The sequence below is a fragment of the Carya illinoinensis genome, chromosome 10, assembly GCF_018687715.1.
Source record: "Carya illinoinensis cultivar Pawnee chromosome 10, C.illinoinensisPawnee_v1, whole genome shotgun sequence".
NCBI lineage: Eukaryota > Viridiplantae > Streptophyta > Magnoliopsida > Fagales > Juglandaceae > Carya > Carya illinoinensis.
In genome coordinates, this window is record NC_056761.1 from 31,092,272 (window position 1) to 31,109,210 (window position 16,939).

The 16,939-nt window shown below is 32.8% G+C and overlaps 2 protein-coding genes across 3 annotated transcripts; one reads left to right on the forward strand and one right to left on the reverse strand.

Moving 5' to 3' along the window:
• Positions 1-7,723: 7,723 nt before the first annotated feature.
• On the forward strand, positions 7,724-9,458 carry LOC122278078 (aquaporin PIP2-2-like). The gene is made up of 4 exons (XM_043088162.1): positions 7,724-8,148; positions 8,407-8,702; positions 8,792-8,932; positions 9,035-9,458. Exons 1-4 carry the CDS (start codon positions 7,842-7,844, stop codon positions 9,152-9,154), a joined length of 864 nt encoding a protein of 287 aa, XP_042944096.1. The 5' UTR covers positions 7,724-7,841; the 3' UTR covers positions 9,155-9,458.
• Positions 9,459-14,084: 4,626 nt separating this feature from the next.
• LOC122278031 (putative serine/threonine-protein kinase) lies at positions 14,085-16,547 on the reverse strand. 2 transcript variants are annotated; one of them, XM_043088094.1, is made up of 7 exons: positions 16,410-16,547; positions 16,240-16,301; positions 15,989-16,104; positions 15,684-15,900; positions 15,312-15,549; positions 15,035-15,185; positions 14,085-14,895 (listed from the first exon to the last, which is right to left on the reverse strand). In XM_043088094.1, exons 2-7 carry the CDS (start codon positions 16,298-16,300, stop codon positions 14,578-14,580), a joined length of 1,101 nt encoding a protein of 366 aa, XP_042944028.1. In that variant the 5' UTR covers position 16,301; positions 16,410-16,547; the 3' UTR covers positions 14,085-14,577. The 2 variants fall into 2 exon arrangements, with proteins under 2 accessions (XP_042944028.1, XP_042944027.1); XM_043088093.1 differs by having other exon boundaries at positions 16,240-16,537.
• Between the last annotated feature and the right edge of the window lie 392 nt (positions 16,548-16,939).

Sequence of the window (16,939 nt, forward strand, 5' to 3'; positions counted from 1 at the left end):
GGTTCACGTAAAACCTAACCCCCAAAGTTAACCAACAAAAAAGAGATTTAAATATAGTTTGGGGACCAGGTATATGTTTGCAGTAAGTAGTGTTGAGGAAAAAATAATTCTATATTACTAAAAGAATAATGAGAACCATTTGATGTGTAAATGAAAACATTATGTGAAAGTGAAGAATATTGGGGAAATAAGATAGGGTTAGAGGCCATGTGATTATATCATGTAAAGTCAATAAACCAAAGAGATTTACTTGAGGTGATAGACAAGACAATAGGAGATTAGGATAAAAAATGACGTAATGTCTCAATGTTAGCTGTAGTGAATGGAGTGGGCTGAGAATAAGACTTTGGTGCAAAAGGATCAGTGGGAGTTACGAAGGCAACCAACGGGAAATAGGTCTTTGATTAATTCATGTATTGTAGTTGTTACATTCAAAGACAGAGTGGCCTATGTGTTTGCAATTTTTGTAGAAAACAATCTTAGTTGACGAAGGGTTGGTGAAGATCTAGACGTATTGCCAAAAGAAGGCATGGAAAGAACGTGAGAGGTGGTGGCTCTACAACAAAATTTGGAGATTGCAAATTCATTGTTGATCATTGATTTTGCTCAGAAATGAGCTTGTTAATGGTGTGTGATGCAAGAGAGAGACTTGAGTAGACTCAAAGTTCGCATGAAAGTCCATCATGAACTGTAGATAGTTTTCCCTATAGATTATTAATATGAGAATAAAAATTAGCAGTTGACTAATTTGATTATTGTCGCACCTGATAAAGCTTAGTCTCAAGCTAAAACTGCAATGAAGCATCATGAGTATAATTATATTACTTGGAAAAAGAATCTCATGCAACTTGAAGCATTTCTAAATTAAGGAAGCAAACTGTGAATAGGGGGAACGAAAGTGTTGATAAACTAAGAGAGGATATTGTATTACACACGATGTTAACCTTCAAGGCGGCTTTCAGAGACTTCAATACTTTCACCATTTTGTTGCTTAGGGCAACAGTATCTCACGAGATACAGCGCCACAATTTAGAACCATGAGAAAAACTTCCATGTTTTGTGCCCACATATTATAATTGAATTCATCTAAAGCATTACCAATATGATTAGTTTATGTTTGAATGTTGAGATAAATTGAATTGTGAATAGTAATATTCTATGGGTCCCATTGAGATGTGTTTAACATTTTTAGGTTCAGATGAGTTTAAATTTTTAAGTTAAAATCTATGAAATAGGTTGAAATGGGTTTATTTATTTTTTTTTTTTTTATGGAAAGTTAAGAAAGTAGTGGGTCTCATCAATAGTTGGTTTGAGATGAGTTGAGTTAAGCGTAACAACCAAACACAATCAAATAATATTATCAAGATTGGAAGAAAGAGACATTTTGTGCCCATATATTATAATTGGATCCAACTAAAATATTCTCAATGAGATGAACAATATGTTCAAGGTTGGATAAAAGGGACATTTTGAGGGATTTTTTTGGGGTCAACAATTGAAATCTCAACAGTTGACTAGTCAATAGTCAACAATCAATCTTAGGTGACATGGTAGTGGCTGCCTTTGGTTCTGGACAAGGGAAAGTGTGGGTTGTGGGTTAAGAGAAAGTATAGGCTTAAGAAATAAACTGGGCTACAAAGTTGAGATAAGTTTACTTGAAGTGGATTGGACTATAATGGGCTAGATTGAGTTGAAATGTGGATCAAACTTTTGAAAACATTGATAGGTGTGTGGGGGCACATGGACGACACACAAATAACAGTGCAGTGTGTGACGATGCGTAAGGATAGAAATAGTCCTATTCTGGCACAAAATTGTCAACGACAACCTGACAAGTTGTATTGTGGCCTGAGTTTATCGAACATGTAGGCCTAAGTAGAGCAAAAAGTGAGTGGAAGTGTCAAATAAGTGTAATGGAACCAACATAGATCATTGTAGACTACAAAAAAAAAAAAAAAAAAACAAAAAAACAAAAAAGCAAGGGGACACCAATGGCTACTACAAAAATGTGTGATACGGACAATATTGACTAGAGGCATCGGGAAGGTGTCCTCTTTGATACCATGTAGAAAAATGCATATGAGAAAACTCTATATGTTCAATGAGTATTGACAATGCACAAGGGTACCCAGTGTAATAAGGCTAATGTAATTAAGAAAATACAATCAATACCTAAATAAAGGAAACCTCCTACAAACTTTTGGCTCAAAGTCAATGTAGATGCAGCTTTTGAAGTAGTTATTGCTACTCAAAGAGATCATATTTCCTTTGCTCACTTGGCTGAGTGTTATGCTCTTCATATGGTAGTTAATTTGTGTCACGAATTGGAATTTGAGTATGTTGAATTTGAAAGTGATGCAAAAGGAGTAGTGGATGTAGTTAATGATACTTATCATATTCATCATGGTTGGGGCAAGTTATTGGAGATATTAAGCATGTTATTTCTAGTCATTCAAGTTGGCTTCTTACATTCACTGGTAGAGATGGAAATCAAACAGCTCATACTACTGCAAAATTTGTTTTGACTCTTAATGTTGAAACTATATGGTTGGAAGACTTTCTTGATATAGTTCTTCCTCTTATTTCTTTTGATAAGTCATGTATGGTTTGATTTGTTATGTAATGAAATATTCCCTTAAAAAAAAAAAAAAACCTAAATACATAATATTTTCACCTAGAATATGTACAAAATATTACCATAATATTTTTAGAATATTATACAAAATATTAATCTAATTAAGATAGGTAAATATATGCTAACATACATCAATTATTGAATTCCCTTCCTAGAGACATGCTAAATGATAACACCTATTAAAACATCAATTATTGTCCCAAATATCATAACATAGTCTGGGATTTTAGCCCTTTTAAGAAAAAAAAAAAAAAAAAACTACTACAGACGAATGAGTTTCAAAGAAGATATCATTGAAGCCAAGGAGCAGGCAATATAACAACTTCTGCCTTAGGGCCACTAGATCTACAATAGAATTTGTTTGATGCCCCCAAACAAAGTGAAAATGTAAAAAGCATACATCCTTTATCTATTATACTAATAAAGAAGTTTGAGAAAATACTATCTCACATTGCACCACTACCTTAATATTTGTTGCACCACATTTTTTTTACTGGATCGATTTGAAATTGTTAAAAGATTTATCACGAATGTCATAATTGATCATTTTTATTCAATGAAAGAGTGAAGAGCTTAATTAACATAACTGCTTATATTTTGTATTTTTATGCATTCAAACTTGTACTTAGAAAACATGTATTTTTATTATTATTATTTATATATAGTTAAGGTGTACCTTTTATAGAAATTTTTACATGTACCTTGACCCCCTAAATCAAATTTCTAGCTTCGTCCCTATGAGCGGGTATATGAAGGGGTGGATATCCTACCCACACCTGCCCTGCTTTATTAAAAAAATTTCTAACCCCTACCACCCGTCCGATAAATCGGTGGGTGGATGGTTTGTCCGGTACCATGTGGGCCAAGACAGTCTTTCATGTTGACTTTATCAGCCTCCACATCCTGCCTCCGCCTGGTTGCAAATAGATGCCTCAATTGTTACCAAGGTCTGGTGGCCTCTAATAAATCAACAATGGTTTTCAAATTTTCACTAGTACTGGAAACATCTGCAGAGATCTCAAAATAGCTGCATCATTAGCCTTAATGCACTATTTTGGTTTGAGAAAGCCATTTAATTCATGCAACTAGTGAGCAATTCTCATAAGAGATATAGAAACTTCTGGATATTCTCCATTGTAAACCCCTTATTCCTTAAAACCGTAATTATGAATTTACAAATAGATTTCCAAAGAGATGGATGATATGATTTAGCAATGGGCTGAGAAATACCATTAACAGAGCTAGCTGAAATACTATTTTGATTAAAGGAAACCCACAAATAACTTTTTTTCATGTTCTGTCTCCTTTTTCAAAATCTGATAAAAATTTTAACTTAAACTATTTATCTCATTCATGAAAACAAAAGAGGCCTTAATCTTTTAGTAGAAGTGAAATAACCAACTTTTTAAGTGCAATTCATGCAAAATGAAAACTGAAGGAGCCGGCACGTTGAATCTAATATTGATAGATTACGGCACATACCCATTTCCCTTGCTTTCTTCTACAAGGAAAATCTGATATTTTCTTTTTGGAGGCTCAACAAATTCTTTGATGATCTTCTTTTGGCCAAACCATTTTTTCACAATAATAATAATAATAATAAATAACACTTTGGAAAGCAGAAAAACGAGTACAGTAAAAAATGACATATGAATCAAGATCTTCTATCTGAATTCCTTTGTTGTCCCAAATTGGAAGCTAAAAATCTAAGCGGAAGTCATAATATAATATGCAGAGAAATGCTGATCTTACATACGAGGGATCCGGACGGGGATTCCAATAATTTTTTTATTTTATTTAACAATTAAAAAAGTATTAATTTCTTTAGTGATGTTTTGAATTTTTTTAAAAAAATATATAAAAACAAAAGACACTAACGAAATTCGTTGGGAGATCCATGTGTGGTTATAAATATAAAAGAAGATGACTAAAAGTCTTATCTATTGTATCATCTATTCTATTTCTATTTTATATTCAACTACAGTAAGTTCTCTACACGTAGAGGTTACTGTTCATTTATTTAAATATTTTTTTATTATTTCTCTCTCATTTCATCATCTTTCCTTTTTATCTTATTTTTATTTTAACCATTTGACTCATTGAGAATATTTTTAAGAATTATTGAGAATGGTCCGATGGATATTCTTTTAATATACTTAGACAATATTTTTATTATATAATCTCTTCTTTTCTATTTTTTTTTATTTAGTTTATATTTTAGTTTAGCTTATAAATTTGGATTAATTTATAATAAAATATAATTATATAATATTGTATATGGGGAGATATTGTAAATATCAAAAGATATGAGTATATTATTGATAGTTAGAGAAAATATTTGAAATAAAAAAATTAAAAAATATAATATTTAAATAATATGAAAAAAATAGATAAATTGATATATGATATATTATAAAAGTTTATATGTAAATAAAAAAATAAAATTTAATGATATATTTTAAAAGATAAGATATATAAACAATTGAAAATACTGTAATATAAGGTTTAAAGTAGTCAAAAAAAATATTATACATTTATATCTCGTGATTTAAATAACATAAATACACGGACCTCGGAATGAAGAAATTATAAAAATAAATAAATTTCCAATTTCTAAATCATTTTCCACGTGTGTTTAGCTTTAGCACGCCTCCTGGTGCTACCGGCCAAAACAAAGATAAACGTTGCCATGGACGGTGAAGAGCCAAGGATGACCTAGGTCGTCAGACAATAATATCGACTGTGCTTGACACGTGGCATCATAACAGCCAAACAATTTTCAAATTTTTTTTCTGTGTCTTGGTCTACCCAAGAGTTTTTTTTTTTTTTCTTCAAATAAATAAGGATAATAATGATTGGTCAATACCCATAATTTATACTAAATAAAAATAAAAATTTTATATGTAGTTATTTTTATGTATTCTTTTATACATTTCAGTAATATAATTAGTTAGATATTAAAAAAATTAATCTAATTAATTGAGTGTAACATAAAAATGACTGTATATAATATTATTTAAATAAAAATAACTGTATATAAGGTGGAGAATGATTGGTGGTGGCGTAGGGACAGCAGAACGTGGCTGGACGTGAGTGGTTGAGAAAAAAAGAATGGAAAGGATATGATGCTGGACGGTGCCTGGTGAATGAATGTGAATTTGGTCGGCTTGCAATGTGCTCATATATGATTTGTCCTGGCCATCGCCTATAATCTCTGATTGTGGGTCCAACCACCACTACTTTCGACACGTGTTATCTTAGAATACATCATGATTAGTTTAAGTTGAATTTGAGTATGGAGGTGATTTTAGATATTTTATAAATAATAATAAATAATTGATAAATAATAATAAATAATAGTACTTCACTTAGTTTAAATACAAGAATACAAAAATCCTACTTTTTCCATTAAAAGATAAATGATTAAGAGTGATTAGTCTATAATAATTACATAGGAAAAATATTTTTATAGGATTAGGAATGATTAGTCTATAATTGGGTAAAGATAAATTTATAAATTTTTTTAATAATTTTATGATTTAATTTAAAGATAATTAATATAAATGTCTTACTCTCCAATAAAAATAGAATTATAAAACAAGAAATTATAAATTTATTATTTTCTTATTTAATTTCACCTCATTCTATTCCCATCTCATTAGAATAAAGTGGTATTGTTTATCAATTCTTAGATTCATTTTTCTTTTTTAATATAATAAGTTCCATTGATAATTGGGAAATACCACGTCAAACACGGCAGAATGAGAATGAAGTAAAAGTATTGTATGCAACACGTTGTACAGTTGCATGGATGAGGTTTTTGACATTTTGTACATTATGAATTCTATACATAAATATTAAATATTGCATTTATCTTTACGTGAATTGAATAAAGAAAATAATATTTATAATTATAAAATATGTATTTCCTTTTTAAAAAATTAGATACTTAAGACCTACATAAAAAAAAATAATAATTATTTTTTAATTGTGACCCTCATTGTTTTTCAAACGAAGTACATGAAAACTGTATAATTCATAATTATATATAATATTACTCATTTAGTAAACAGTTAATTTGAGATGATTCTAATCCAAAGTCTAAAGAAAGACACATTTATAATTATTTTACAATAATTTTATAAATTAATTAATGATCATTTATAATTTTTATAATATTTTATAATTTAATTTAAAATTAATTAATATATTTATGTTACTTCATTAAAAATTATTTCTTTCCACGCAGCTGAAATAGAGTTATACGATAATTGCAAAAGAAGTTGTAAGTTTATCATTTATTTATTTATTTAATTTCACACTATAACATATTCTCATTCTGGCCCCATCTCTTTGAGATAATTTGGTATTGCTTATCAATTAGATTCCGATATAATAAATTCCCATCAAACACAGCAGAATGAGAATTAAGTAAAAGTATATTATGCAGCATTTTGTACAGTTACATGGGTGTTGAGGTTTTTGTACGGTATGGACTTTGCATGAATATTAAATATTGTATATATCTATCTTTACGTGAATTGAGTCATACCATTCAAGAAACAGATAATTAGAGATGATTCTAATCCAAAAGTAATCTTATATTTTTAGAGATGTCTGTTTACCTTAAATCTATATAGAGATAGCCCGGATAGGCCGAAAAGGACTGCCGTTTTTTTTGCTAAATGGCGTAGAAGCTTGATGAAACTACTAGTGATGAAAAGGAAAGACCGTAGCGGAAAAGAAAAACCCCCCCACCTACCAAGATGACATATATTGGAGTAAGATATGGTTAAAACTTGTTTACTTTTTACAAAAATGACTGCATGATGAGCCTTCTATAACTACAAATATCATTTATATATATATATACTACATGTCGAATATTGTTATCTATATTTGATAAAAGGAATTGAAGCACGACTCGTGGAACACGCTGGAATCACATTCAAGTAAAAGGGGAATCACATGGGGCCAGTGATGAAAGACTTCCACCAAAATGGTGGGGTAAGCCTGATATATGGGGCGGCAAAGCTAAGTTTTATTAATTAGTAAGCTCACTCAACTCCCCAGTATATATACTCCCTTCATCTCCACTGAATGTACACCAAGTCTACAACTCTCTCTTGATTGTTCTCCCTGATTACAAAGCACACTCAAAACTCATCTCTACCTAGCTAGCTAGCTACAAGGAGCATCGATCGCTATGGCCAAGGACATTGAAGTTGGAGGGCAAGGTGGTTTCTCCGCCAAGGACTACCACGACCCACCACCAGCACCACTGATTGACGCTGTGGAGTTCACCCAATGGTCCTTATACAGAGCCATTATTGCTGAGTTCATTGCCACCCTCTTGTTCTTGTATATTACTGTTCTAACTGTGATTGGATACAAGAGCCAAACTGACGAAACCAAGGGCGGGGAGGTTTGTGGTGGGGTTGGGATTCTTGGCATTGCTTGGTCCTTTGGCGGCATGATTTTCGTCCTTGTTTACTGCACAGCCGGTATTTCAGGTGAGTTCTGTGTAAGTGTGATTCAACGTGCATGGTATTAGAACGAAGGTCTTGAATTTGAATTTATCAGACTCTATACTTTATCCTTTATATAATTGAATATTTGTGGTATTGAATCTATTGACCCGGCGGTGACATTCGGGCACCCAATTTTAGTGTTTTTATTTTAAATATGTTCTCAAAACTAGAAGCAAGAGAGATGTGCGTAATGATCCGTTGCAGATAAATATGGGTTATAAATTTTCTGAACTGATGCAGGAGGGCACATTAACCCGGCGGTGACATTCGGGCTGTTACTTGCTCGGAAGGTCTCACTGGTCCGAGCAATATTGTACATGGCGGCTCAGTGCTTGGGAGCCGTATGCGGATGCTGGTTGGTAAAGGCATTCCAGAGCGCTTACTACAGCAAGTACGGCGGTGGTGCTAACGAGCTGTCCGCTGGTTACAGCAAGGGCACTGGATTAGTCGCCGAAATCATTGGCACATTCGTGCTTGTATACACTGTCTTTTCTGCCACTGATCCCAAGAGAAATGCAAGAGATTCCCATGTTCCTGTAAGTACTATACCCTGTTCTTAGGTGAATTAAAATGAAGGGTTATTTTGGGTTTTACTAATCTTGTTCATATATATGTGAATTAAAAGGTATTGGCACCACTTCCAATCGGATTTGCCGTGTTCATGGTTCACCTGGCCACCATTCCGATCACCGGAACTGGTATTAATCCTGCTCGAAGCTTTGGAGCTGCCGTGATCTATGGCAAGGAAAAGGCATGGGATGACCATGTATGCACTTACCTTTCTCTCTCTGTCCATATTTAGTCCTGTGGATTTATGTAACATAGTGATGCTAACTTAGAATTGGGTTTGATCGATGTGTTTCTCCAGTGGATTTTCTGGGCCGGACCATTCATTGGTGCTGCAATTGCTGCATTCTATCACCAGTACATTTTGAGAGCTGCCGCTGCTAAAGCTCTTGGGTCCTTCAGAAGCTCTTCCCACATGTAAATCACCAAATATACGCGCCTCTGTGCTCAACAATTAATGCTTCCAAGAGCCGTGACACTTCTATATATATGGAAAGGGAGAGTTCAAAACCATGGAATTTGTACAAGACTATTATACTATGTTCATGGCGAGGATGTCCATTTGCCTTACTTCTGTGTGCTGGCCCTCGTTTTAAGTGTGTCCTAAATTTCTAGTGTCGCTGTCGTGTCCTAAATTCCCCTGTAATTATTCTCTTATCTGTCTGTTCACTGTCTACCCGTGATGTTATGGTTGAATTTATCAAAAGGTGCTTTGTATTTCCTTCTGTGTATAACTCTTGAGTTTTATATCTAGAATATAATATATATATATATATATATATATGTTAACACAAACACATGTAATGAAGCCATTTGACATCCAAGAGAAAAATCAGAATAACTCCAAAAAGCTGTGATCCCAAGTGGATACTTGGCAATCTTATTTTCTTGTCCGTCACAAGAAAACGAAACCAAAGTCTCCTTCCCTTATATCGTATCATTTTAGTTATGTTTATTTTGTATTTTATTTTATGAAAATTATATTTACAGTTTTGGATTTGTGTGCAAGTATCTCTAGGACAACAAGTTAACCGGTCTAGACAACAACCGGACCGGACCGGATCAATAACAATAATGGTAAGTTTCGGTCCGTTTTTAAATTTCGGTTTTTGGTCTAATCTTGGATTATGATTATTTTAGACTGGATCGGACCAAACTGACCAAAATACATATATATTTTATATAGTAATTTTATAACTTAATTATGTAATTTTTATCTAATTTATGATTATTGACCATATATGTTAAATATATTTTTAAATATTAGTTAATATGGTATTGAAAATTAACTAATATATTATATGATAAATTATAACATTATATGCAATGATACGTACTTTACCTAGTACCTACAACTAATTAAAATAGTTAGGTACATTTTTTGTAAAATAACTAAGTTACAAGTATGAAATATTCATTGATTAATTATTCATTAACCATATATAAAATATTAAAATTTTAATAGCGGTCATTATATATTAACTATCATAATTTTTACGCATGTACTATTGAGCATTGAGTACTAAATTAGTAACATCATTAATATAATTATTATTAATAATTTATTAATGAGTTAATTAGATAATCCATACTAAAGAACTCACGTCATTTTTATTTTATTATTTAATATAATTGGTTTTTTTTTTTAATATTCGGCCGAAATAAATAATGAAAGGTAAGTCGGGCTTTCAACAAAAAGTGATCCATTTTGCATTGACCTGGATCGATTGGACCAATAGATAACGATCCAGTCCATCCTATAGGTGTAATTAATCCAGTCTTGTGGTGGAAAATGAGTAGACTGAAAGTTTTAGTCTAGTCCAAAAATCTCGTTTTAGACCAACTAGAAACGACCGATTATACTACTAAGTCATGTGCATTCCATTTAAAAAAATATGATTAAATTTGATATTTATGAAAAAATTATTTTTTAATAATTAATCCTACCATTTTAAAAGAAGTAATAGAAATTACATATTTTAAAACTGCATCTAACCCCTCGTCCTATTGTATAGATATGACATTATGTGTCAATTATTAAACTTTTTATTTAAAGCAAAATAATGACATAATGATTGATGGAGAATATCAAATAAAAGAGGAAGCTAAAAAGCGTAGAAGAGAGAATTGTTTATTGATGGGTTGTTAAGAATACCATTCCACGAGTAATGTGATGAGACATTACTCGTAAATTATTGTACTAAGAGATTTAATAGTTAATTATTAATGACACATCATCAACAGAAGAAGAATCTCATAATTGTGGTGACACATTACACATGAATTCTTGGAGGATGGATTAATAATATAGCTAAGCTAAACTTTTAACTCAAAAGAGGCAAAAATAAAGTTTTACATGTAGTTATTTTTATGTATTTTTTATATATTTTATTAATGTGATTGACTGTATCATTTTTTTAATATAAAATAACTGTTCTGCCCAATCACATGAATGAAGTGCGTAAACAATATATAAAAGTGATTATATGAAACATAACTCGCATAAAAAATATGTCTGGTTGTGTGACAAATACAGATCAGACTTTATTAATGTATAGAATCATTGATTTAATTAGCTACTTAACTTAATTAATATCGTCCAGGTACTCCATTCGGCTGTCCCTTGACCCAAACAAATAATAAAAACGAATTTAAAAAAAAATGTACAACTTCTATCCAGTTCATGTGTGATGGATTAGATCACCATCAATGCATGGCAGTTATATTCCAATGAAATATATTATAATTATCCTATTAATATTTAACATAATCAACACTACATGATCCAGACTGTTCAATAAATGAGTATTTTCTATGATTTATTCCTCTCAATAAATCATGATTGCAATGAATTGAAATGAAGAAAATATTAAAAAAAAAAAATTGCTAGGATTTTGGTAATTATATGAAAGAGATAATATTTTGTAATAACAGCAAAATCCCAGTGATGCCTTTTACGTAATGATAAACTCATGAGATGGCAACATGCTTTGACATTTGACAATTCCAACAATTATAAAGATTTATTTATTTATTTTTATTTTTCTTGAAAAAGTTTGAGATTTTATTTGAATCAAATTCTTGGAATTGAATTGCATTAAATTGAGTTATTAGCCACCTTTGAGCACCCATAAGTGTCTCTCTCCATGTATCAACTGTCAACGGATGCATCATCTGTCTTGGCATTCCTTCCTCCTTTCCTTCCATTTCTTTTCACTTTTTCTCTTCTTTCTTCCTCGTTTCCTCCTCTTTTTTCCTCAGTTAACTATCCTCCTTTTCATTTCTATTTTTTAGCGCCTGATGTATCGCTCTCCAATCATCCAAGCCCTTGCTCCATGAACTGAGAGCTTTGGTGTATATATATATATATATATTGTATAGTCAGCATAGAGTCTTGTGTGCTATTGTTTATGTGTGTAGATCTCACGCGTCATATGACATATATTTACCTTTCGAATACAATTATGACCAACAAGACCAAAGGAGGACGGAATTTAAAGACAAATGCACACTGGGTGTTTTGTGAAAAAGTCTACTCACCGACGACCATAGTTGCTTAGGTAGCCGTTGGGTGTTATTAATGCACCTCGCACTACCACAACAGCACAATGCAGAGCCTTCGTCACGCACACTCCCACTAAGCAAAACAAGAAGAATAATCCAAAGAAAAATGAATGTTGCAGGTGATTTGGTGCAGGAATTGCGCACGAAAAGAGAAGTGAAAAACGAAGCAGTGGGAGGTGTGCGTAATTCCTGCGCCAACTTCCCTGTCTGTAGTATTTCTGATTTGCGGTGGATTTGCACAATGTTTTAGCCTAATCTGCTATTGTACCGGAATCAAGCTGGCCTTTGAGCTAAAGCGGTCGGCCATGTGCCAAGGACAGAGGTCGACACTGATGTGAATAAGTGAGCTTGTCAAAAAGACTTTATGATGAAGCCCATAATTACTGCCGAGTTCTACGGGCAAAACCAGTTCCACCATCTGTACCGGGAGAAGGGAAAGGGGCTTTAGAAATATAGTTATTATATTCTTATCATTTAAATAATAAAACTTAATTTATAAAATTCAAATTTTTTTTTTTTCTAAATCAAATTATATTCTATAAACATTTTGTTAAATATGCCATCCACAAGTTCATATATAAAATTTTTGTTAGAGATAAAGGAAATTTTGGGGAGTCACCCTTGTGTTGTAGTCTATTTTGATTTTGCATTTTAAGCATTTAATAGAAATAGGATCATCTGTCCATTTTCTGATCATCACAGTTAACAGAAACTAAGTAGACCAATCACTAAATGCCACATTATTGATACCTTCAAACTATCTCTTGTTTTTCACTTTGCACTCTTCAGATAGATTGGCCTAACAAGATATTGCCAAGTCATCCATTTTTGTATTCATATTAATGGTCAAAACTGGGCAATGGTGCAATGTGTAAATTTCAGTAGTTTGTGGTATAAATAGAAAAAAAAAAAAATTCACGCCACACACTTTATATATTAAAATAATATTTTTTATTTTTTTATTTTTTATTTCATTTTATTCTTATTAAACTAATTAAATTATTCTATTTATCATCTACACATTACATATTTATTATAGAAAAAATAAAAAAAAAATTAAAATAAGTGTGGTGTGTGAAGTGTGAGGATGATAAGAAGAATTTTTCAATTTTAATTGAAGAGGAAAGACTGTTGTATAAAATTGAAGATCTTTGACCATGTTGAAAGACACCACAAACATGGTTCTAGATCTACCAAATTATTAATATCTTTCCTGTAAAGAAAGGAAAGGAACACTTCTAAAACAAGGTCGATTTAGTATTATATCATGTGTGGATCCAGAAATGGTCGGACATGCATTGTTTGACCTCTGAAGCTTGAAGGAACCTTTGAGTAATCGATGAGGAGTCATCGATATTATATATAACAGTCCCCATTCGATAAAACCTTATAAACAATGAAACATGTTACACATTTTTCATATCAAATCAAGATTGACACGACTGCTAGCAGACCCATAGGAACTCTTGAGTTGACCAAGTCCAATGCGTGAACGGCGACGGCCAATGACAAATGGTGAAATGCCGACATCTTGTTAAAAGGATGTTTATTTATAGAAGAATCAATGGCCCATCCTTTTTAATTAATATAGAAGAAGAGTTGCAGAGTATCACGTTTATTCCCTTTTGCTTTCCAAATTACGCAGATGTACATATATCACTTCTCATACACACGTGAAAAGGATGTTTACTCGGCCCCAATCCTGAACCAAATTTCATTGTCTTGACTATCAAAGTCAAGTATGTATGTATGTATATATATATTGTTCTGTTCAAGAAAGCTTGCAATTCTCTAAAGTACTTTAATTTGTAGCTATTGATTAATCACTATTACAAATATAAAACCCATTTAGATTGTGAGTAGTAATTCGTGCACAAATCAAATTAATCTGTTCTATTTCATTCAAGAATGACTGCTCTGTAATAATCATATTAGAAGAAAAAAAAATTAAATCGAATATAAATGAAATGACTACTTACATAGTTCACAAGATCATTATCCTCAGAACAGGATCCAGATCAAGCTCAAAAAAACAAGTTTGCTGCAATCTCGGCTCCAGTTGGAAAGGCCTCTTCAAACACAGCCATTGTTGGTCTTATCTGAACAAAACAACACGAAAACTACTTTTGGGACAAGTTGTCAAGTGCTTGCTTTGGCTAAAACCACAGTGGAAAGTGTAATCTCTGATTGGCGTTTGAACAATTAAACTTCTAGCGCAAAAAGACATTCCCATTTTCTTGTTCCTCATTAAATGCTCCAACTTTCAAGTATTTTGCTGCTTCATCGGCCAAGACTGGCTGAAGTCCCCATGGTTGTCCCAAAAGAGGAACTTGAGCCCTCAGATAAAGGGGCTTGGCGCATTCTGATATTCATGAAATCAGCAATAAGTCCAGGTTGTGAAATCTTGACATTTTTCATGTCCATTTCATTGTTCAACATCTTAACGACCATTGACATTCGTGGCCGGTGCTTTACGGTTTCCTGAGCACAAAGTAGGCCAACCTTAAAGAATCGGACAGCTTCTTCCTCCGGGAAATTCATCTTAAGGGTCGGATCCACCAAGTTTACAAGCTCTTTAGCCTTGTAGGATTCCCATGCCTGCAAATTGTCACACACAAAATAGCTTCATGTGAACCGTATGACAGCAGCCGTTTGAATAAGGATTCTCCTGAAGATAATAAATATACAGTTTGACAATGATGAATGATGTATCAACAACTCTGATTTGATTTGTTACCTTCTGAACTAGGAACTGTTCCCTATAGTCCAGGCCAAAATTCACGACGGGCCGGCCGCTGACAATTTCCAAGAGCAGCACCCCGAAGCTGTAGACATCTGATTTTCGAGTCAAGTGTCCGCTGATGGCATATTCTGGAGCAAGATAGCCTCTTTTGTATTTGTGAATGCAAGAAAACCCCGCATTAGTTCTCCCATTCCAACAAAGATAAATCCAAAGAGATTTCACACATGGGTTTGTACAGCTGTGTAGAATTAGATGATCAGATTCCACTTACAATGTTCCGGCAACACGAGTACTAACATGGGTATTGGTGTCGGAAAGCAGCTTTGCCAGGCCGAAATCTGAAACTTTTGGGGTAAAATTTCTGTCAAGAAGTATGTTGCTGGCCTTGATATCTCTATGGATAATATGGGGCTGAACCTCCTCAAGGAGGTAGGCAAGTGCACGAGCCACTCCTAACGCAACATCCCGCCTTGATTTCCAACTAAATCTCATTCTGTTCTGCTCTCCGCCTATCAATCAAGAACACGAAACAATAACATATAAAGTTTGTGTAAAAGGAATTTCTGATAACACCCAAAAAAATTCCGTCCATGATAGAGCTGTATCAATGGCGGATTAAAGAACAACAAAGATGTACTCTCACCAAGTAAGGTGTGGGCAAGGCTGTTGTTTTCCATGTAATCGTAGACTACGTATCTATTAGCTCCATCAACACAACAGCCTCGAAGGGTAACGAGATTCTCGTGTCTGATGTCGGAAAGTGACGCTATTTCAGCTATAAACTCTCTCTCGCCTCGCATCGAGTCGAGTTCGATGGACAAAACTTTTACAGCCACGAGGGAGCCATCTCGCAGCCGGCCCTTCAAAGTCAAACCAAACAGCCTTAGGTTCTGTACTAAAGTTTTATGCCCATTTCTTCGGTAATTTTGAGAAGAAAAGGATACTAACCTTGTAGACAGATCCAAAGCCGCCTTCTCCAATCTTGTTCGAGGGATGGAAGCCATCGGTGGCAGATTTAAGTTCGTTGCAAGCGAACACGCGGAAATTCTCTAGACTTTGATCATCTAGATTTGTTGGGTATGAGCAGAAAGCAATTTAGAACTCAATAAAAGTGAAAAACAAATGGTTAAAAGAACGGCAATCAAAAAACATGCTTGGTTGTTATCAAAGGAAAATTAAACATGTCCGGTTGTTTATACCGTGTCTGCCGTTGTCCGTTGCTGATACTGAAGAGAAGCAATTGATGCAAGGGATCTTCATGCTGTAATTCAACAAAAAAAATCTTCTTTTTTTAAGTCTTGAAAGATGGTCTAATCTGCAAGCATTCGAAGCGCTCATAAAAAATAAGAAAATTGAAGGAAAGTGAAACCCAAATTGTAGACGCCAGAACAGGCCAGGCTGTTTATTTTAAGATCCGGATATGACCTCTCCCTCTCCAGCTCCCATTCTATCTGGACGACTTTGGACTTTGAACTTTGAAACTTTCTATTTTTTTTTTTTTTTTTTGCCTTTCCGAGTTTTTAATTAGCCAACTTGACTAAAAAACTGATCCTTTTGTTATTATTAATGGCACCAAAAAAGGTTCAACATTATTACAAACATGACAATATGGACTATGGATAACATAAAAGAATAAAGATAAGTTGCCATTCTCTTACCGTCTTTTATTACATTTTTATATTTTTAGTTTATTTATTTATTTAATAATTAAGAAAGTGATTATTAATATAATTATATTTTTTTTTAATTTTTTTAATGATTAAAAATATTAAAAAATAATAAATTTTTTTAATATATTAGAATAATAAATGAGTGATAAGAAGATAATAACTATACCATCATCTTAATTTAAATCTATGTGGAAGTAATATTATCTTCTTTCTCTTATTTCGATATATT

Coding starts and splice junctions, on each gene's coding strand:
- LOC122278078 (XM_043088162.1), top strand. CDS start 7,842: ATGGCCAAGGACATTGAAGTTGGAGGGCAAGGTGGTTTCTCCGCCAAG. Junction 8,703..8,791: donor CAAGAGATTCCCATGTTCCT/GTAAGTACTATA, acceptor GTGAATTAAAAG/GTATTGGCACCACTTCCAAT. Junction 8,933..9,034: donor AAAAGGCATGGGATGACCAT/GTATGCACTTAC, acceptor GTGTTTCTCCAG/TGGATTTTCTGGGCCGGACC.
- LOC122278031 (XM_043088093.1), bottom strand. CDS start 16,378: ATGAGCGCTTCGAATGCTTGCAGATTAGACCATCTTTCAAGACTTAAA. Junction 15,550..15,683: donor CCTTGCCCACACCTTACTTG/GTGAGAGTACAT, acceptor CTTGATTGATAG/GCGGAGAGCAGAACAGAATG. Junction 15,186..15,311: donor ACTCGTGTTGCCGGAACATT/GTAAGTGGAATC, acceptor CAAATACAAAAG/AGGCTATCTTGCTCCAGAAT.